This window comes from Phyllopteryx taeniolatus, chromosome 9, assembly GCF_024500385.1.
Source record: "Phyllopteryx taeniolatus isolate TA_2022b chromosome 9, UOR_Ptae_1.2, whole genome shotgun sequence".
Lineage (NCBI taxonomy): Eukaryota > Metazoa > Chordata > Actinopteri > Syngnathiformes > Syngnathidae > Phyllopteryx > Phyllopteryx taeniolatus.
In genome coordinates, this window is record NC_084510.1 from 21750824 (window position 1) to 21773070 (window position 22247).

A 22247-nucleotide genomic window follows, 5' to 3' on the forward strand; every position below is an offset into this window, starting at 1 on the left:
TAGTAACTGTAATTATCTCAATTCTTGGTACACTACTGTTCACACATTGACATTGAAGAGTTAACTGCTGAGCCCGTTGGAATACAGTTGGAAACCAAAACAGAAGTAAATACAGAAAAATGATAACTTGTTAATGCTAGCATGTTAACAAAGGGTGGTTGAACCTCAACATAAAAACTAAACTGATGAGGTGTCAGAATAAAATGGATTGTTAAATAGGAATTCAATTTTAAATCTTGTCATTTAGTATGGAACAAAAGACTGACCGAAGAGAGCATTTTAGTCACACTTGGTTGGCTAAGATGGAAACAAAAGCTGATCCTTGAGGCTAACTATTTTTACTTTTCCTATTTTAACTTCCCCTCATTACTTTCCCCACTTCCTATCTTAGCCCTTCTTCCCCTCTGTTTCTTGACGACTCGCTTCCGTGCATCGGCCATGGCTGACAGCTTTAGCTGGAATGTAGCCCAACATTCGGTTTTTAAAATAGCCCTCTGGCCTAAGAATCCATGCTCCTAATAAGGCAGAAGGCAGCGACTGTGCCCCCCCCCCCAACCCCCACCAAAAAAAATACAAAATATCAGCGCCCACCTCAGTGAGAATAAAGGCTTTTGCTTGCCTTCACGTAGTGACGGACGAGTGATGAAAGCAAAGCAAGTTTGTGCAAACAAGATAGCGCCCACGCAGAGCTGTCCTGCAGTCAAGATAACGTCAAGCCATGTTTTCTGTCTTATAAACACTTCTGCAGGTTACAGTATCTTTTTCTGCATGTCTTCCAGTGAATGGCGTGATGATTCATTTTAGGGATTTTAGTATTTAAATGTAGAAAATCAACCACAGACCAAAATATCAGAGTTGATGTTTCGTTGAAAAATGAAAACCTCCTTAGCTCTTACACATTATTGGGAGATGTGCTGTGTCTAATGACTGATCTGTAGACTGACCAATGTTTACATAGATGGGTGATCACGACCCATCAGTGGAGCTTTGTCTGATGATTTACTTGCAGAGTGACCCATGTTTAACCAATCACTTGGTGACCAAGACCAATCAGTGGTGCGAACTCTGATGAGTGACATGTAGACTGACCAAGTTTACATGAAGAAGACGACACATTGGGGAAAAAGATGTCTGGCCCTATGACCAACATTAAAGAGCTCATCCAAAAGATTCTGGTGATTCATCCTCGCATCATCTATCATTGTAAACCTTAAACTTGTGTTCCTTCAGGATCCTGGTTGGGGCGCCACAGGCTCCAGGCCGGGGTTTGCTGCGCGGCAGTCGACCAGGAGCCCTGTTTAAGTGTCCTATTACACCTGAGGAATATGACTGTGTCAGGGTGGATATTGATGGTGAAGGTAATTTTTTTCACATATTTTTTTAATTGTATACATAATTATATTTGGTCACTTCTGATACAGTGAAACAGTAGCGAAGTTGCCAAGGAGTAACATGACTTTCCTGGACTTTCTGGTCTTTTTGGGATTTTGGAAAATTATTTGAACTCAGACTCTCCAATCTGGTCTGAGGCAGACGCTAGCCACACCTTGCCACCAGGACCAGATCCTAGACATATTTTTCATCCTGTTTTCTGTTTTTCTCCTTCAGTGAGTCTTAACAGAGAGAGCAAAGACAACCAGTGGCTGGGAGTTACTGTCAAGAGCCAGGGCATTGGAGGGAAGGTGGTGGTAAGTCAAGGCCGCGTTAGGATCTCCTGATTAAAAAGCACGTTCGAATTCTAATGTAGCACAATGGTTGGCTACTTCACAACACCCTGCTATCTCTCCCCAGACCTGCGCTCACCTGTACGAGCTCAGGCAGCGCGTGCATCAACCCTCCGAGACACGCGATCCCATCGGACGCTGCTACGTCCTGAGTGAAGACCTGACGGAGCGAGACGACCTGGACGGAGGAGAGTGGAAGTTCTGCGAGGGTCGGCCGCAGGGTCATGAGCAGTTTGGCTTCTGCCAGCAGGGTCTTTCTGTCAGTTTCACCCCAGACAACAACTTCATATTGTTTGGGGCTCCTGGGACGTACAACTGGAAAGGTACGGTGGCCTGTAGGGATTAAGATGCTGCAATTAAAGGGTTGAAATAGGGTGACACTCAGTAGGCCGCAGATTTCCGTGAAAGAACAACAAGGAAATGAGGAGGAGGCGTCAGATGGTGGTAGATTCCGTTCTCCTAATTTAGTTGATAAATGTGCACAAGAAAAAACAAACAGGAAAAGATCAAGACGGTAGACTCATGGGTTGTTTATGATTATGCAGTGCTGTTGATAAAAGTTGTATGAAAAATAGCTATGTGGATTACAAACCGTTTGCCAATTGTGAAGTGGACAAGTCCATAGTCTACCATCAAATCGGGGTTCTCACAATGGTAAATATAAAATTATAGCGTTTCTTTGACCCACAAAATGCTAACTACGAAGTGGTCATGTCCTCTGTCTTCCGTCAAACCAGTGTTCTCGCAAAAAAATATAAAATCATTGGGTGTCCATGGCTGGCACGGTGGCCGACTGGTTAGCACATCTACCTCGCAGTTCTGGGGACCGGGGTTGAAATCCCAGACCCGCCTACGTGGAGTTTTCATGTTCTCCCCGTGCCTGGGTGGGTTTTCTCTGGGCACTCCGGTTTCCTCCCACATCTCAAAAACATGTGTGGCAGGTTGATTGAATACTGCGATGGCTGGTGACTGGTTCAGGGTGTACCTCCCGCCCGAAGATAGCTGGGATAGGCTCCAGCAGACCGTGACCCTAGTGAGGATAAGCGGTAAAGAAAATGGATGAATGGATGGATGATGGGTCTCCATGACCCACAGAATATCGTTGGAAGTCTGTCAACTAATTATTGAACAAGCTAACAGAATGTGGATACATACTGTAACTTTTCACCTTAAAGCCGGCCATACCCTGTAAGATTTTCCAATTTCAACTCATACTGAATAAGTAAATGGCTTTGCGATTCAAAATCAGTCCAAGGGACCAAAGTACTCACACTTTACGTTCTAGCCATTGTTGTTTACCCTTTATAACATAATGTGCATCCACTTTGTGCAGGGAAGGAAAAAAGTCTAGGGTTTGGCAAAAGTGTCTGAAGTCTTCTCCATACATCGATTTTTTTTTCTCTGTCTAACACCGACTGTAAATGTTTTTCTTCACAGCTAATAGTAGAGCTCATCTAGTTTGAATGTGGTGATGATGCCTCGTCTTTGAATTGTTACTTCAGAAGCAGATCTCGCCAGCCATTCATCTGACTTTATATGACGAGTCTCGAGATGCCCATCGTTCTTTGTACACCCCATACCATATGTGACTAACACACAGTGTAGGGCCAGCTTGTGATCCACTATAGAACAGAAATCCATGATAAAAACCTCATTGATTGATGATACCATATCCTAATTGGACTGAGAGCAGCAGCATACAGGATCAATACTGCACTAGACTGTTGAATAGTACAAGTGAGCGTATTCTCCATTTTGAGGTTATCTTATTTTCTAAAGTGCAGTTGCCAAGATGGTGTCCCCCATTGTGTTAGGAGCGTACAATTTTTCTTACAGCTGTGTTGTGGCCTCACACATTTCCATTTCAGGTGAAATGCGCGTGCAGCTGCTAAACCAGACGTTGCTCGACCTCGGTTTCTTTGACGACGGACCCTACGAGGTGGCGGATCAGAAACAGCTTAATGCCCGGCTCATCCCTGTGCCCTACCACAGTTACCTGGGTAGGAGTCGCCCTCCCTGCTCACTGCTGGAGAGGAAGCGAGGGTCCGGTGGAGGATGGCAACCAGGGCTCAGACTGTACCCACACCACACACCGCTCTCTGATATGGCCACAGGCCGCAACTCGAGCAGGGACTCCAGCTATTCCTGGAAGGTTATTTATGACCAAAAACCCTCAAGATTTTCAACTCATTCCTGGCTAGGATTTGGTATCCGGAGTTTTTTCTGGACTCGAAATTATATTTGGTCTCAAATGATCCGATGACGGCCAGGAGATTTCAGGGTACGCTCTGAACCCAGAGGTCTGTCGCTCCACCAGAGAGCCAGGAGGTTTTTGCAGGGAAAACTGCCGCTGCAGCCCACCCACCAAAACATAGCACCAACCAATCACAGCTTGTCTCACCTGCACCCTCCTCTCCCCCTTTCTTTTTCACTCTACCCCTCCACCACCTGCCTTACCTCCCTCACATTTCACCACCCTGTCACCCTACCTGCACTGGCCCCTCTCCCTCTCTACTCCTTTTCTTTCCTGTCTTGGGCCATAGGGCTCTTGTTCATGGCTAGCCCAGTTGAAGACGCACTGCTGTACAAAACTCTGGAGCCGTCCAGGAAGCCCACAGCCTTTGAGGATGTAGCCCATAATAGCTACTTAGGTTTGTAGGCGTGATGTGTTGTTCATTAGACCGGTTCGATCTTTTCTGATGTAGAAGTAGCCCTAAAATCCTTTTCTTCGTCTTGGTGTTAATCCTTTCTGCTAATAGCAACTGTTTGGATTTTGATCTTTGTTGGACTTTTGTGTCCCTGACTGTTAAGAGACAACCACCCAAAACTTGGAAGCATTTAAGCCACCAATCATTTAGATATCACTTATCCTGTCAGCTTAAGTCCATCCAAGCTGACGTTTTGCAAAAGAAACTGAGTACACCCTCCACTAACCATTCACACTCACATTCACACCATCGCTGAGTGGGATTTGAACCCACAGAAATCAAGTTAACCACTACAGTACACCATCAGTGGGTGGTTGTCTCTTTGGAGCAACAGTGAGTTTGTCTCTTGTGTCTGTAGGTCTTTGTCATCTGAAGTTTGCATGTGGTGTCCAAAAAAAGAGACTTTTCCTGGCTATCTTAGTGTTGGGCTTCTCGTCGACTCTCCCGGTTTTACAGTGTGTAACTGGCATCGCTTTTTTGAGCGTGTTCCCTAACAAGGGTTGGTGTATCAGGTGTTTTAAAAAAAAAAAAAAATGTAATTAATTTTTTTGAAGAGCATCACCTTGTTTCACGGTATTTTTCTGCCTGTGTCCCGTTCAAGCTTAATGACCCATTGTCGACTTAACAGGACCTTTTCATCTTTAACGTTGGATTGCAGTGGTTTTACGTCTCACTGACTGCGTGGATCTCCCGTAAATCTCCTAATTCACATACCCTCCAGGCCTGCTCACCCTCTCGCCCGCCCCACTCCTTATTTAGTCGTCTCCTTGACAGCACTAATTCCCATGTGACATTTTAGCCGTTATTTTTCAAAAATAACTCACATGACTCCCTTGATCTTAACAAGATGATATGTCACACCTGCATGCCTGATAAATAGAGCCTGTTCTCATGAGAATTTAGTAGTATTTTGTACAAAAAGGCATTAGTTGAAAGTTTATTTTAAAAGTTTTCATTTTTACAATTTTTGCGATAAGATCATGACGTCCTAACCGGAACCTTTTTGAAATAAAAAAATCCGATGCTTGTTAACATAGAGTGATTAATATAAACATATGATATAAATATATGTACGATTTTCCACTAAATTCTCATATAACACTTGACTGAAATACAAGCGACAAAGCCGTAGCTTTTTTTTTTAATACCACTTACTGGATCCCAAGTGGATCTAGTTTATATTAATTGATATTTAACAATTTTGATGATGATAATGACAGGGATGATGACTATTATTAATGGAAAAAATAGGACGTATGTTTCTAAATTGTCCATTTGAATTCTTTTTTAAATTACATAAAATAATTTCAATGTGTTAAACAAATTGCAACTTGCCAGGATATAATGATATACTGTAAATAACATGCTAATGATTTATAAATAAATAAACATAAATCTAGCTTCAAGGAGCAAATAAAAATAAAAAATAGCTATGTAAACGAACGATAAAAATAACAGGAATAAGAAGTGCAGTTTAATTAGTTAAGAGAAATTTAGACATGCATGGTCTTGACACAGATGCACTTTAAAGACCAGCATTTCTAATCCTTGTCCATTCCCCAGTTTTACTTCGTTGACATTGTAACCAGCTTGCGTTAAAAGCCACCATGTGGCAAAAGTAGCGCCTCTGACGCCCATCACGTTTCACTGCAGACATTCCACACCTGCTGTCCTGGAGCTGCTCGCTGTTTGTCTCTGCCTCGTCACCTCCTTTTTTCCATTTTATTTTTTTAGCCTGTTTAGTGTTTGACAAGCCATCCCCCTTTTTGTCACTCACACCCCTTGCATGTGGTTGCAATGCATGTGCTTGCTTCTGTTTATATTGTTTGTTATGATGTTTTGACACACCACACTTCTACTCTTTGCCAACTGTTTTACATAAAATCTCATTTCTATACTGTATACAACCAGTAGATGCTTGAGGTTAGCCATTCCTAAACTTATACAAAGCTCATTTATAGCCATACAAGTGTTTTGTGGGGTAAATATGTAATTATTGATCAATTCATGTCATAGTGAACCCTCTCTCCCCCACACACAAATGAAAATATATACAGTACGTATACAATGTGTAACTAGTAGTATCCAATTAATGTCACTCATCCCACAGTGGGTCCTGATTTCCTTTTCAAAACAAAGCCAATTTGTAGCCACAACCTTTTTATTTTGGTAAAAACTTATGTAATTGTGTTATTATTGTATTGTTAATGTGGGACCACAGTTCCCAAAAGTTGGTGCACCCCCTCTTACCCACACATAACAAGTCAAAACAAATCCCATTTAAAGCTATTGACTTTTTATTTTTGAAAAAAAAAAAATAATAATAATAATCTAAATGTGTAATTATTATACCATTAATGTCGCACCCGAATCCCCCCCCCCCCCCCCCCCCCCTCCCTGCTGAAGGCTATAAATCGGATTAATGTCTAGTCAGTATGTTTAAATGCCTTGACTAAAAGTAAGTGATGCAGACCTCATGAGACATGAGATAAAACTCAATAGATTACCCCGCATACCGGCAGACCGACAAGCACTGGCTGGCCCCATAAGGAAGGAGTTGGACATAAAATCAATAGTCACTTTAGGCATACATTTCATTAGTAAGAAGATGAGGGTAGAGCAGGTCCCCACGGTCAATACTACTAAATTCTGAGCCTAACTACCCCCTTCCACCTCCTCGGCCAGGCTTCTCTGTGGACTCGGCCATGGGAATAATGAGCCTCGGTGAGCTGACCTTTGTGGCGGGTGCACCGCGGGCTAATCACACGGGGGCCGTGGTGCTGCTACGCAAGGACAACATTTACCGGCTAGTGCCCGAGCACATTTTCTGGGGAGAGGAGCTCGCATCTTCCTTCGGCTACTCGGTGGCGACCACCGATCTTAACAATGATGGGTGAGGAGCTAGGGGGCCGGATCTCTTTTGTCCTTAAATTGCATTTCCACCAAGTGTTATGGTTCAATTTGCGACAGTAAATTTGGGATCAGGTAAAACAATGATGGTGAAATAATGCAAAACACGACAGTGCAGTGGTGACTGTCTGAAAAACAAAGAAACAGACGGCGAGAGTGAAGGATTGGTAACAAACTGAACCAAACCACTTGATGGAAACTGACTGATTGATACTATTCCAGAATGTCTTGAGAGGGTTTTTAATCATTGTTCGTGTCCTTAGCTGGACTGACCTGATCGTGGGAGCACCCAATTTCTTTGACCGTAAGGCAGAGATCGGCGGCGCTGTCTACGTGTACCTGAACCCTTTTGGTCACTGGGACGATCAGGCCCGGCCCATCCGTCTCAATGGGACATACGACTCCATGTTTGGCATGACGGTCAGCAACATAGGCGACCTGGACCAGGACGGATATGGAGGTGAGGGTCAATCATGTTTGGGGTATACAGAAATCCATTTCCAGAGTCCAACATAGAATCTACGCTACTATTTTCAGACAGTGTGTATTAAAGTGATGGAACAACTTGGGAGGCATAACTTTTTTTCATCACAGTATAAAACTGTCATGCTGTTACAAAAGATGATCAAATCTTCTATTGAAACTAAAACAAAGAGTTTTATATACATGCAATATGTGGACCATCCGCTGATAAAATAAACATAAACCAATTATTCCTTCCCACCTTAGCTTTGGGGCCATCAAAACCTCTGATATGATTGTGTGACGTATTATCTCATAAATCTGACATCCCTGCATGAATAAAGTTGTAAAAAAAAGTTGTATTATTACAAGAATAAAAAAAAAACAAAAGGAGTATTTTTTTTTCGAGAATAGAATCCGATCTTTTGACAATAATGGCATCTTCTCCAGAATAAAAAGATATAATATTAAGTTGTACTGTATTTTTAAAATTGGCTTGTTAAGATATGACTTTCTTCCCTTGTTAAACATTGACTTTATTATCAGAGTATGACAAGATTATTTTGGAAAAATTCTACTTTAATCTGGCAAGATTTTTACTCCAACAAATTAAGTATTTGTTGTGAATATTTCAGCAATTTGTAAAACATGTGACTTTATGCTCATGACTTAGCAATTTTTTGTCTCAAAAATATATGAATTTTTTATTATACCATTACGACTTTCTTCTTGAAAATAGGCAACTTTCTAACTACTAGGATATTTAGGAATACACGTGGTAGTTACTATATGTTTAACTGGCATTATGTTGTTGGCAATTTATTAGTGCGTCCTTGGAAAAGAAATGTCCTCCCTGTATGGATCCCTGAACCCAAAAAGTTTGAGAACCTCTGCTCTAGCACCCTCACTGCTGACTTACACAAAATATAAAACTCGATCTAATTTTTGTGCAGACATCGCCGTTGGAGCTCCATTCGATGGGGACGGCAAGGTGTTCATTTACAGAGGTTCAGATTCGGGAATTGAAACCAAACCCGCTCAGGTGAGTCCAAAGCAGATCAAGCAAATTTCAGGAAGGGAACAGCTGATTGGTTATTCTTTATATTGATCTTAGGTGCTGGATGGCCAAGACTTTGATGTGAAGCGTTTTGGATACTCCATCTCAGGTGGCCTGGACGTGGATGAGAACCACTATCCAGACATGGCTGTGGGCTCGCTCAATAATTCAGTGGTGCTCTTCAGGTATAAAAAGCAGATCCGCTGATCCTTCTCTTAACATTCTTTTGATTATTCCTTTTCGTCCGCAAAGGTCTCGTCCAGTCATCCACGTGATTCGGGAAATATCCATTGACCCACAATACATCGATCTGGCCCAGCATAACTGTAAGGGCCGCGATGGCGTTTGGTAAGAACAGATCCAAGCCACATTGTAACGTTCACTCCTCGTGTGTTCCTGATCTCTTTGGGCTCCTCTGTTGCTCTTCCATTGTAGCATCGAGGTCAAGACCTGCTTCGTCTACACGGCCCACCCGGTGCACTACTCACCACATATAAGTGAGTCTGGCCTCTTTTCAACCACAATATTAGGCACACTTGCACAAAGGTGGATGTCTGGGGCCGCCGCCCCGTCCTACCCCTTCCCCCCTGTTGCACGGCACTGATGCATAGCATCCAAACTTTCTGAAAATCTGCTCTAAGTGACCGTTCTGTAACTCACCTGTGGTGCGTGCAGAGCAAAGTATTATTATAATATTATACACATGGCAGTATGATACAGTACAACACAACAAACTCCAATGCAACCACAATAATTTTGTTGGTTAATACGATATTTAAACGTATAAGCAGAATTTCTAATACCCGATTTTGCTAAGTGTCCATTTGAGAATGTTAAGTCCTTCTCCCCCATTGTCCGTCGTGACATTTCCACATTTCAATCTCTCCCCCTCGCTGCGCACCACCCACCTTCAAGCCCTTCTGGTGCGCTTTGAAGCCGACTCGGAGCGCAGGAAGCTGGGCCTGCCGCACCGCGTCAACTTCCTGGGCCGCAGTTCCCTGGAGCCGGAGTACACGCAGACTGAGGAGGTGGAGCTGCATCGCCAGAAGCACCCGGCGTGCACCACCGCTGCCTTCCAGCTCCATGTCAGTAAGACTTAACGACTATCCTGCTGGTTAGGACAACGTAGCCTATCATCACATACAATATATCAATCCAATATGACCCCTAGTGGCTGTGAGCTGTAAATGGGGATGACATCAGAGCAATCTAATTGGACAATCTTTAAGTGTCTGAGACGATACCATACTGGCATTGCTTTTCTGTTCATGAGATAATGATACGGTGTAATAAAATAGAATAAAACATTAACGGTATTACTGTTATAATATTAAATTAAATGTCAAATTTACATTTTGTGGCGTAACAGCATCATTGCAGTCCATAGCAGATGAGCTTTTAGGACTGACTGTATAGTGTAATGTTGGGCTGACTTTTTTTTTTAAAGCTATAATGCTGTATGATTATGATCGGAATTTGAAAATAGAAAATCAAAATACATTTTTGGGGGGCCAAGCTGTGATTAAAATAAATTAAAATAAATAAAATAAAACAAAATTGGAATCATTTTGGGTTATGTAAATGTAATGTATGTCATGACTGGGTGAATCTGATGATTTAAAAACATATTTCAATGCACTCCAACCTTTGAAGCTGACAAATTAAATTAAATTTAAAAAATATATAATTGAATTGGCAACCAGTTCAGGGTGTACCCCGCCTCCTGCCCGATGACAGCTGGGATAGGCTCCAGCACGCCCGCGACCCTAGTGAGGAGAAGCGGCTCAGAAAATGGATGGATGGATGGATAATTAAATTGGAATCAATTTGGGGCATGTAAATGTAATATGTCCTGAATTGGTGAATCTGGTGACTTAAAAATAATCTTTTAATGTATGCTACCTTTTAGAATTCACAAATCAAATTAAATTGAATTAAATTGGAATCCTTTTGGGGGCAGGTAAATGTAATGTATGTCATGATGTGGTAAATCTGGGAATTTCAAACATATTTTAACATACTCTAACCTTTTGAATTGAAAAAATTCAAATGAATCAAAAATAATAACTAAATGAAATCACTGCCGGTGTTGTGGTTCACTCACCTGAATTCTGTGCGGCTTACGCTGGTTAAATTCCCACTCAGTGACGCTGTGAGTGTAAATGGTTCTCATTTCAACCTTTATTTATTCAGGGACAGGTGAGAGCAAGCTTTCTTTTCCAATGATGCCCTGATTACAAACAAGTTATTAAAACAATTAAAACATGTAAATGCAAGCAATAAAATAATATTATTACAAACCAACTTTTTTAAAAAGGTGCATGTAGATTCAGAATGCACGGAGTCTATGAAAATATACTTGAAATGATTCAAGGGAATCAAGGCAACCTTGAGCTGCGACAAAATATTTTTGTGGTTGTGTCTCAAAATGTGTGATTGACTGGCACAGTCCAGGGTGTAGTTTGCCTTTCGCCCCAAAGCAATTCATGAAATTGAGTAACTCTGTAATATGTACAAATTCCTCTCTCCATGCAGGAGAACATCGGGGACAAACTGCGGCCCATCTCATTGGCCATCACCCACACCATCAAACCTGTGCCCCCGCGCAGGCACTCTGGAGACAAGCGGCTGGAGAAACTGGCTCCTGTGCTCAACGTGTCGCCTTCTAACACGATGCACTCAGAGGTCAGGGTTACTGCTTCTACTACTACTCTACTCAATGAAGTTAACTTTGAAACGTCTCACTTGCAGCATTTCATGTCCAGAGTCTTTAATATGTACTCACCATCATGTCCTGTTTCCTTCTTGAAGGTGAACTTCCTGCGCGAGGGATGCGGCCTGGACAAAATCTGCCAGAGCAACCTGAAGCTGAGCTACCGCTTTGGAACGCGACCTCCAACCTCTGACCTGTTCACCCCCCTGCCAAAGTTAGTGTGTGCAACATGCACTCAGAGTGGGGTGGGGTGGATGATGTTGGCTGCTGCCTAGCAACAGGTAGCCCAAAGTATGAATGGCCCTTGCCACTCTGCAGCCATCTTGGTTAAATCCAAGCCAGGATTCTGAATTGGGATTTAATGGTGGTAAAAAGTTGAATCGTGTCTGTCGAGGTGTCGAACGGGGGTGTGGTTTAAAAAGTTTGGGAAAGGCTGCTCTAAGTGACTGCTCTACAACTGACCAATGGTGTGTGCAGGGGTTTGCGGTGCGCAGTTTTCCTACAAATGATCATAATGTGGTGTTAATCTTCGCCCTGCCCGTGCGCCTCAGGGACGAGGATGACGTGCAGGTGTTCTCCTTGTCCGACCAGCGCGTGGTGGTGTTGGAGATCACCGTGACCAACGCACCCTCCGACCCGCAGCGCCCCGAGGAGGACGGCGACGACGCCCACGCCGCTCAGCTGCTCATCTCCCTTCCGAAAACGCTCTCCTACGCCGGCTCCAGGGTGCCCGCTCAGGTGCTTTGGGGGCGGCCATCACTAAAGATGTTCAGTGGGATGCAATATGTTGACACTTTCGCTTACTTCTGCTGATTTTGATGACTCGCTTCCAGATGAGATGTCAAGCCAACCAAAATGGCTCCGACGTGGAATGCGACCTGGGAAATCCCGTGAAAAGAAACACCAAGGTGAGCTCAGTCATTTGGATTGAATGCATGTATTATTTATTATTATATTATATTTACTTATTTATTCTTATTCTAATTCTGTAAAATGCTTGCAAAATTAGTGCTTGAATTGCTTTTAATGCTTTTAACTATATATTTGTAATTATAATCCACACGTTTAAATGAAATCAAATGCTCTATGTGACTGAATTGATTGCCTGTTACATGGGAAGAAAACAAAAACACAAATGTATTTTTTAAATAACCCCAATTATATAGATAAAGTTTTTTAAGCTAACTCAATAAATATATTTGGTTTTGTTTTAATACTGTACACAATATTAGAATGTGGTCTATAATAATGGTTTAAATGTATATTTGTAGCACAGTAGCATTTATTTCCACGTGCAATATTTACTTATATAATATTTTTCAAAATAATTTTACTTTGTATAATAATAATAATAATAATAATGTCTGTATGTATTTGTAGTACAGTAGACTTCTCAGTCAGGTGTACAGAAAATACAATTTAAAACATGCAAAAAAAAAGCAGTAGAAATGTATTTTTAAATGATTTTAAGAAGACAATATAATATATTTTAATAATATATGATCTACTAATAACATTTCAATTGTTTTTTTAATCACTTTTTGAAGTTACAATTCTCCATCAACTTGAGCACGGCCAACATCACAATAGAAACCACTGAGTTGACCGCTGACCTCCAACTGACGACGCAAGTACCTTTTAGTAGACATTTTCAAAATGGCCACACGTTATACTGAGGCAGGTATTGATTTGATTATTATTTTTATTTGTATTCAGCATCAGTGAGCAGCCTAACCTGGCACCGATCACAGCGATGGCTAAAGTTGTGATAGAGCTCCCTCTGTCGGTCAGCGGGTGAGTAACATCTACTTTACACTCACCGGCCCCAATGGAAGAGACCATCTGAAAAAAAAAAATCTGCTTTTACAAAGATAATATAATGATCAGGATGGTATCAGGTATCCAGAATGATGATAACCATAGAACACGAACTATTATTATTATTATTATACTAAATAAACATCTTTCAGCCATGCAAGGGTAAGTGTTTGTGTGTGTTTGTGTACAGCTTTTGCGATTGTGTGTTACTGCAGGCTGGCTCGTCCTCACCAGCTCTTCTTCAGCGGTGCTGTTAAGGGCGAGAGCGCCATGAGCAGTCTGGAGGACGTCGGCAGCCCCGTGGACTTTGAGTTTGTGGTGAGGAAAACCAACATTTCCACTTTAACTGAGTCAATCTTAAAACCACTTCAGCCTGAAATACGCACATCTAATACTAAGTATAATTTCTCCTTTTCTGTCTCGATGTTGAAAGGGGTGTGTGGCTTAAAAAGTTAGTTAAAAGGTAACCAAAGTTTCTACGTCTGTGGCTAAAGGATATGTCCTCCTCCTAGGTGGCCAATCCCGGGCAAGCTCTGCAAACACTTGGCTCCGCCTTCCTCAACATCATGTGGCCATACGAGCTGGCCAATGGCAAGTGGCTCCTGTACCCGGCTAGCCTGAACTTTGACGGACATTTGGCATCCCACTGTACTCCGGCAGGGGCTATCAACCCTTTGAGTCTGCGTGGCCCCTCACCTACGCAACCTGTCAATCAAACGGTGAGTGTGGAAAGATGGGAGGAAGTCCATCATGGATATACAGTGGAACCTCGTTCCACCCCTGTTCATTGAATAGGACAAAAAGTCAAACACACAAATATAAAATGAGCTTCATCAGTTAATACAACAAGGCTTAGTTAGGACACACTAATCCAGTGTTTGTGTGGAAAACTCAACTATTTATGCTCCAATTTAGGGGCACGCCCCAAACCATGTACGATATCATTCGTTAGAAATGCAAGAAAGGAGGAGAGCCGTTGTCATTCCACAAGAGTCGTAGTGTGTAAACTCCTTCATTAACATTCCATTCAGTTGTAAAGTGGTAGTGGACTTACCGAACGGTCAAGAAGACAGTGCTGTTTGTCAGAAGCAGAATTATTGAGACTCTTTGGAATGGACCAAAGGACAGCATTGTAAGTGGGAGATAGGTGATGTCGTAAGCTGCCTCCTCTGTCAAACGATGGTTTTTCCACCTAAGTGTAGATGGCCTCTCTCTCCCCTCTTTCAAACCACCCATCTTCCCTGTCCAGAATATACAAATTTTTGTCCCCAAAAGAGTGCTGTTTCTAAAATAAACAGAACAGTCCAGTTGTGATCGATTTAATGCCCTGAGAATGAAATTACCTGGATCAATTAGAATATTCACATAAGTGAAGTCATAAATAATAAAGGCTTCCATGTTTGTCTGCTCGGCTTGTCAGCAAACCGGACGAGCACGCCGCTCCCACCCGGATCTCGAAGGCCAAGAGACGAGCGGGGGCAACGTGAGACGAACCTCTCCGGCTGTGGCCGCTTCCGAGAGGCGCAAGTCGCTCAAGTTGGTGAGAGGAGAAGGAGAAATAATATAAATCCTAACCTTTAGGATTATTGACTGTCGTTTTGGTGTGACAGGATTGTCTCCTGGGGTCAGCGCGTTGCATGCTCTTGCAGTGCCCCCTCCACAGCTTCTCTGGACAGGCTGTGCTCAGGATCCACGGCAGGTTGTGGAACAGCACTTTCCTCGAGGTAGCGTTTGCGTGGATGTTCTGGCGGCCAAAAAGCCGAAACATCACTTTGCTATTGCCTCATGCGAGTGCCCACTCTGCTATGTGTTCTCAGGAGTTCCCGGCAGTCAGCGCTCTGGAGCTGCTGGTCAGAGCAGAAATCACCGTCAAGTCCACCATCAAACATCTGCTCCTGAGGGATGCTGCAGCGCAGGTAGCTTCCACAATCGTGTGTGGTTTTATATACAGTAATTCCCATATCATGAAGGTTTATACACACCCAGAAGTATAATTGTATTTGGCCACCATCGTTGTTTTTGTTGTTGTTTTTTTTGTGAAATGTACCAAATGTCAAAATCTTTAGAGTTGTCTTGCGATTGGCTGACAAGCAGTCCAGGGTGTTCCCCACCTCTTGCCCATAGACAGCGTCATTTTTTATTTATTTTTTTTGGTGCAAAAATAAAAAAAAATCATGAGCCAAATAAATGAATCAATCAACTAATTAAAATCTGAATTCATTATTTTTTTAACGGCTTTATTATTTTAATGTGAAATGTTCGATTACCCTATGGTCACTGGATAATAATAAAAACATGATATTCTAATGAATATACGTATGAATCCTTATTACAATTCAAACCATTTATTTTTATTTACTATATACTGTATGTATAAGCCATTTTTGTAGGGCATAAAGTTTGAGCTATAAATGTAGTTCCTTTAAAATTATATTAGAATTATTCTTTAAAAATCCAATGCCTGCTGCCTAATAGACAAATAAATATGTTCAATAATAGTTTACATTTTAATAATGCTCAATTTAATATAAGAATCCACATTTGAATATAATCCTTTACTTTATATACTGTACTTTATATTAATAAAACAAAATCAATCAGGGGAAGGGTATTACATCAAGCCTCAAATGTGAAATACTGTATATTCTGAATTTAGGAATTAGTGAACTCTATATATTGTAAATTAGTTTTTTAATTATATGGCAACTGTATATTTAAAAAGACAAATTTTACGAAATGGATATCACCTTTTCACGTTGCTAGCAATTTACACAATATCAGATTTCACAAGGTGTCCTCTCTGAAAGGTCTTCATGATTTGCAGGTTCCAGTGATGATTTATCCCGAGCCCGGTCTTGTGGATCAGTACTCAATCCCTTGGTGGATCATCCTCATCGCCGTCCTGGCAGGCATCCTCCTGCTAACGCTTCTGGTCTGCATATTGTGGAAGGTAATGACATCATATACTTACAACCATAAAGGATACACGTCCATCATTCCACTTTATGAAGTTTGTAGATGAAGAGTGCCCAAAAGCAGAGAGATCATCATGATTGTGAGATACAAAACGTGTTGAATCGAAATGGTTGCTTGGTGGAAATCATAGCCATTGTCTCCTTTTCACTTATTTTAAATTCTTCCTTCCTCTTTTTCACCTCCTCCCTGTGCGCCATCCATCTTTGGCACGCCAGTGTGGCTTCTTCAAGCGCAGCGAGAGGCGCCAACAGTATGACACGGAGTACTACCGCGCCCATTTGGGCATCCAGCCCTCGGAGGTGGAGAAGCAGGCCTCGGAACTGTAATGACAACACATTTCAGTCGGGCCCGCTCGCTCCCCTCCCTCTCCCTCCCTTTAAGCGGTAAAGATGGCTGCCACACGGTTGCTGTTACTTCACGCTCGCCTGCGTTTACGGGGGCCTGGTGTTCTCAAGGACAACATAAATAAAAAAAATACTGTAATAAGTGATGTTACAGCAATGGTCTAACCGTTCTCACCTCTGAAGTAGCCTACCCCTTACTTTATGGTAAAGCAGTACCGTTTTACAACCACAGTAATAAAGCGAATGTTAAATAAATAATTTTGATATTATATTTCATAAGGGTGTACCAAATGTTTGGGCTCATTGTACTGTGGTACTGTAAAGTCGAATTGCTTACTAAAGAGCCTGGCCACATAACGACACATTCTTAGCTTCATATTGCATCTCTAGTAAGGAAAATGTAATTTCAATCAATTATTAGCACATTTTTGCACATCAGCATTCAGGTTAGATTTATGGACGGAATTTTTAAAAAAATTATTATTTAAAGTGAAAATTCGCTAAACAGCACAAAATGAGTAGGATAATGTTTAAAAATGCATCCGAAATTTAATTTGTTTTGCATAATAAATCAATACCTGCAATTGGCTGGCAACCAGTTCAGGGTGTACCCCGCCTCCTGCCCGATGACAGCTGGGATAGGCTCCAGCACGCCCGCGACCCTAGTGAGGAGAAGCGGCTCAGAAAATGGATGGATGGATAATAAATCAATACATGGATTAAAAAACAAAGAAACTAAAATTAGATTACATTTTAATTTATTTACGCACAATATATGGAGCAACATATTAATTAAAATTGTAAATCTATGTTTGCATTATACTGTGCCCTCAAACCAGGGGATTGTTATTATTATTATGTTTTTAATTTTTTTTAATAATAGATCAATGATGTCAAAATTTTAGACAATTCAAAATCAAGTAAATACAATTATGTCAGATGATATTTTTCATTATTGCACAATTATATACACAGATCAACATTTGAATTGAGAGTTTAATCTTTTTTGGTAAAAACAAAATATTGTATAAAGTGAAAAATATTCAGGTGATGTGCGGGATAATGCATAAAAGACACCCCAACATGCCATTATGTTATTGTTATTATTTCAACTGAATTCATTTTCATTTCCTAATTAATTTTTTTACACAATATATCAATAAATTAAAGATGAATAGAATTATGGTACATTTTAATTCATTAATGCACAATTTAATACATGGATCCACAGTTGTAGTCACATTTTAATCCTTGAAATAAAAAACCACATACTTTGCTATACAACGGAGTATGACAAAGCCTAAAAAATTTCCATTCAAACAGACAAAAATGACAGTTGTATGCAAAAGTCCTGCAATTATTGGACAGTCGCTTATTAGGGGAGGAGTCTCATAAGCAAAGTAAAAACAAAAACAAAAATCACAGAGGTTGCTGTTAACATGGAGCATTACTGCGTCACTATTGAGTATATTTCGTCTTGTGAACACCACGCAGCCGTGGGCTTTCGAGATGCCTGCTGTACTGTGTGTTGCTGTACACTGTCTGCACTTGTCACACTTGCTTGGCCTGTCACGCTTCACAACTCAATTACTCTTTTACCTGAGCGTGTGTTTGTGTGGGTGCCACAATCAACAGGTGCTTAATGTGTTAGTGTGTGGAATAACAGCACTGATTTACAAAGGCTGTGGATGCTTTTTGTGTTTGATGTGAGTTTCACCTCGCAGCATTAAATGATCTTTAAACCACCTGTGAAGTGAGGCTTTAAAATAGCCCTTTCAGAGGTATAATGGACTGTATATAATTGGTATCGCTGGACCAGCCAGGACACTGCTCTTTTTTTGTCACTTATTACTTAAATGATCAAATAATAATTGACATGTTGTAACACTGATGTGTTTGTTTACGTGTTACATGGACAAGTTAGTTTGTGGGTAACTTGTATTTGTCACGTTGCGACCTCAAACAAAGACAATCCATTTAGGAGCCAGAGGAGACAATGGAGACAACAATTATCTGTATAAAAATAATACATGACAAATATAAAGATACATACTAATGTTTGTTTTCTCCGGGCACTCCGGTTTCCTCCCACATCCCAAAAACATGCATTAATTGGAGACTCTAAATTGCCCGTAGGTGTGACTGTGAGTGCGAATGGTTGTTTGTTTCTATGTGCCCTGCGATTGGCTGGCAACCAGTTCAGGGTGTATCCCGCCTCCTGCCCGATGACAGCTGGGATAGGCTCCAGCACGCCCGCGACCCTAGTGAGGAGAAGCGGCTCAGAAAATGGATGGATGGATGGGTACTAATGTTAGCTTGCACTATTGTAACATTTGAGGATGCACATTTAGAAATCAACACACATTCCCATGCTAGCTCATCCATAGAATATGACGAAAATAAACACGTGCTAGCTTGCACTGTTGCTGTGCCTTAGCGCTGGACGCTCTTGTGTTGTGCTCCACAGTCTCCACTTTGTTGCAGTAGTCTGTTTTTCGTTCCACCATGTCATTGTAACATTAGAGGATACTCGGCTAGAAATGATAAAAATAGACAAACATGCTAATGCTAGCGTGCGCTGTCGCTGTGCCTGACCTCTGGATGCTGTTGTGTTGTACTCCATAGTCTCCACTTTGTTGCAGGAGTGCGTTTTTTTCTTTTCTTTTCTTTCTTTTTTTTTTTACCATTACATTATCGTAACATTAGAGAATACAAATGAACACATGCTATGCTAATGATAGCATACACTGGACGCTGCAGTATTATACTCCACATTCTTGACTTTCCGGCTGTTTTTGTAAAATTTCGTTATCCTCCATTGTTGGTCAGGGTGGCTCGTTAAGAATGGTGTTTTCTAAAAGGCATGGAAAAAGCAGACACCGCCACTCTCAAAAATAACACATTCAACATGTTAATTGTGTGTATTTATTTCTTTTTCCCCTCTGACTGTGACCCCAGTGTGGTTTCTTCCAACGGGCCCAACTCAAGGACAAACTGCCTCAGTACCACGCAGTGAAGATTCCCCGCCAGGAGCGGCCCCAGTTCCAGACAGAGAAATCCGGCGTCCATAAAAAGGAATGGGCCACGCACTGGAGCGACGGGACTTCATAACCCCCCCAACCCCCAACTACCTGCAACACCCCTCCTCCTTTTGAGCGTATCACTAATTTTTTGGAACTCAAACAAACTGAGGAAGCGTTCACGCGTGCACGTTGCCAAAGACTGGATCTTGAGCACGTAAGACACACGGAGTGACTGCACAGCCATCGTGGAGTATTCGAAGCATATATAGCGATTGTAATGCATATGGGACTATGGTGATGTAGCCTGTGACAAGGACTACTATTTTATATTTTTATTTTTTTTGCCTTAACTGCTATAGCACTGACGACTCATATGGGCAATTTTTATATGATTATATTAGTTGTCGTGTCTGCAAGGCAGACCTGTCAAAATGGCCGAAAATCAATTCCCCAGAAAGGTGCTGTTTTTATGATTTTTTTTTTTTTTTTTTGTGCTATTTTATGGAGCCCCTGCTGGTGTTTGTGGAAATTTCCCACCACTTCTGGACCTAAGTGGGTCTGGCAGAAACTTGAAAAATGTGTGATTTAGTACGTCCAGACCTAACCAAAATCTATGGCATACTCCGATTTCATCGCCATATCCGCATAAACTAGGCTTGTTAGGTTAATTGAAGACGTTAAACCAAGGGTGTCAAACATTTTGTTTCATTTCATTTCCCTCAGTGGACCGGTATGCCTGTGTCTACAGAATGCGTGAAACGACACCCCCCTGAAAAATGGATGGTACTTCGGCTAGCATCTTTTACACATCCCTACATGTTTGAGCCGCGAAAATATCTTTAAAAAGTGAAGGAAAAATGGCAAGAATCATGAAGTGGACACATATCATTTGCTTTCGTGGGCCACAAAAAAAATTATGTTGCGGGCCGGATTTGACCCCCCAGGCCTTGAATTTGACACAGGTACTCTAAATTGTCCGCTGGTGTGAATGTGAGACTGAATATGTATCTTGTTTATGTGCCCTGCGATTGACTGCTGACCAACCCAGTCAACCGGGATAGGCTCCAGTCAACCCCAATGAAGATCAGCGCTCTCAAAAATGGATGCATGAGAGAGCGGATAACTAGAACAACAAACATGCTTCCACTCCAACCCGGCTTCAGCACAATCTGCTGGATATGGTTAGTCACAGCAGCCTTTTGGCCCCAATGCAAGTGGACTGTACAGAGGGTTCTCGGTTTATGACCGCCCCGACATACATACATGTCGTAGTACCAGAAGTTGTTTGTAAGAATGCGGCGTTAGGCGGCACAAGAAGACACACTCACTCACTTACTGTTTTTCATTTAATTGTTTTATATTTACGGCCTAGAAGTGCTTTTCATATTGTATGACTTTACTAAGACTAGTTACGGCGCAAAATAATAAAAAATAATAATAAAAAAGGCGAGTTACGGCGCAAATTCGGGTAACATTGCCATCGTAGAAACGGACCCCCGTCGTAAACCAAGGACCCCCTGTAAATACGAAATGTAAAAAAAAAAAAAAGTAATTTATTGTAACTGCACCTTTGTGTGGATTGTTGTAATGGGTTCTTGCTCAGCACAGGCACGACTCAGCTATATAGGTTAGTGGAAATAATAATAATAATTAAAAAAAGGAATTTACTACTCAACAGTGGTCAAAACAATACCTATTATTGCACTTTCACACTTGGCAGGGGTAAAAAAAATAAATTACCCTCACAGTTTTCATCAAGCATGTGTGCAACAATAATACTTTTTCTTCCTACACATTTACATATTTCATGTTCAGTCATCTGACATTCTAGAATTCATCTCTGAATCTCTCACTGCTTGAGCTTGAATCGAGCCTTTGCCAGGCTGAGACTGTTTGATGCTCATGACAATCAGTTCATTGTTGTTGCTGTTTGTCACCATGAAGACGCTTTTAATCATAGCTAAACCGCAAAAGTCACGATCCATCATGCATTTCTGCATTTGTGTTTTTTTTCTGCTTGTCAATGAAGGACCTGATGGAAAAAGCTGGTGAGATTTAGTTGGCTAGCAACATGTAACAAGAGTTTTTTTTTTCTTTTTGAAACTGCTACAACTGATTTTTGCAATTCAGTAAGTTTAAATATTTCAGGTATGATCTAAAGAGGACATTTTATGAGAAAAAAAATTACTCTTTAATTGTTTGTATGCCAATAGTTGAGTCTCTAGTTCCTGTCCGCCCATCAAGTGTGAAATTAAAACAACCAAGAAAATCTTTTACCTGCTGTCTTGGTTAAATTAGCCACTTGTGACTTCATGCAAAGGCCATTCATTTGCAGAGTGGACGAAGGGGGAGGGAAACACGACATCAAAGCCAAAGGTTAAGCAGAGCTGCATTGAGTTTCGTCAAACGCACAGGTTGCTCGGTTGAAGTTGGTGACGCGGTGCGGATGGGGGCGACATACGTATTTGTGTTTGGAAAAGTGTCTGTTGCATGCGCCACATACGTGGTTCTG

At 41.5% G+C, this 22247-nt stretch overlaps 1 protein-coding gene across 4 annotated transcripts in view; it reads left to right on the plus strand.

Annotated features, from left to right (window-relative positions):
* Positions 1-22011, plus strand: part of itga7 (integrin, alpha 7) — a 36879-nt gene extending 14868 nt beyond the window's left edge. Inside the window, exons 2-26 of one of the 4 annotated variants that reach the window (XR_009790048.1) lie at positions 1231-1358; positions 1609-1688; positions 1792-2047; positions 3593-3724; positions 7118-7325; positions 7606-7802; positions 8758-8846; positions 8919-9046; positions 9114-9209; positions 9297-9358; positions 9777-9946; positions 11397-11546; positions 11673-11788; positions 12126-12312; positions 12408-12482; positions 13122-13201; positions 13291-13368; positions 13608-13710; positions 13905-14111; positions 14813-14932; positions 15003-15116; positions 15210-15308; positions 16217-16342; positions 16584-16751; positions 19671-19807. Coding sequence is in view for 3 of the 4 variants with exons in the window: in XM_061783966.1 (XP_061639950.1) it covers positions 1231-1358; positions 1609-1688; positions 1792-2047; positions 3593-3724; positions 7118-7325; positions 7606-7802; positions 8758-8846; positions 8919-9046; positions 9114-9209; positions 9297-9358; positions 9777-9946; positions 11397-11546; positions 11673-11788; positions 12126-12312; positions 12408-12482; positions 13122-13201; positions 13291-13368; positions 13608-13710; positions 13905-14111; positions 14813-14932; positions 15003-15116; positions 15210-15308; positions 16217-16342; positions 19671-19823 (3154 nt within the window). In the remaining variant the exon portion in view is untranslated. Of the gene's footprint in view, positions 1-1230; positions 1359-1608; positions 1689-1791; positions 2048-3592; positions 3725-4267; positions 4376-7117; positions 7326-7605; positions 7803-8757; positions 8847-8918; positions 9047-9113; positions 9210-9296; positions 9359-9776; positions 9947-11396; positions 11547-11672; positions 11789-12125; positions 12313-12407; positions 12483-13121; positions 13202-13290; positions 13369-13607; positions 13711-13904; positions 14112-14812; positions 14933-15002; positions 15117-15209; positions 15309-16216; positions 16343-16583; positions 16752-19670 lie in introns of all 4 variants that reach the window. The other 3 variants (XM_061783966.1, XM_061783967.1, XM_061783968.1) reach the window with 3 other exon arrangements.
* Positions 22012-22247: the final 236 nt, after the last annotated feature.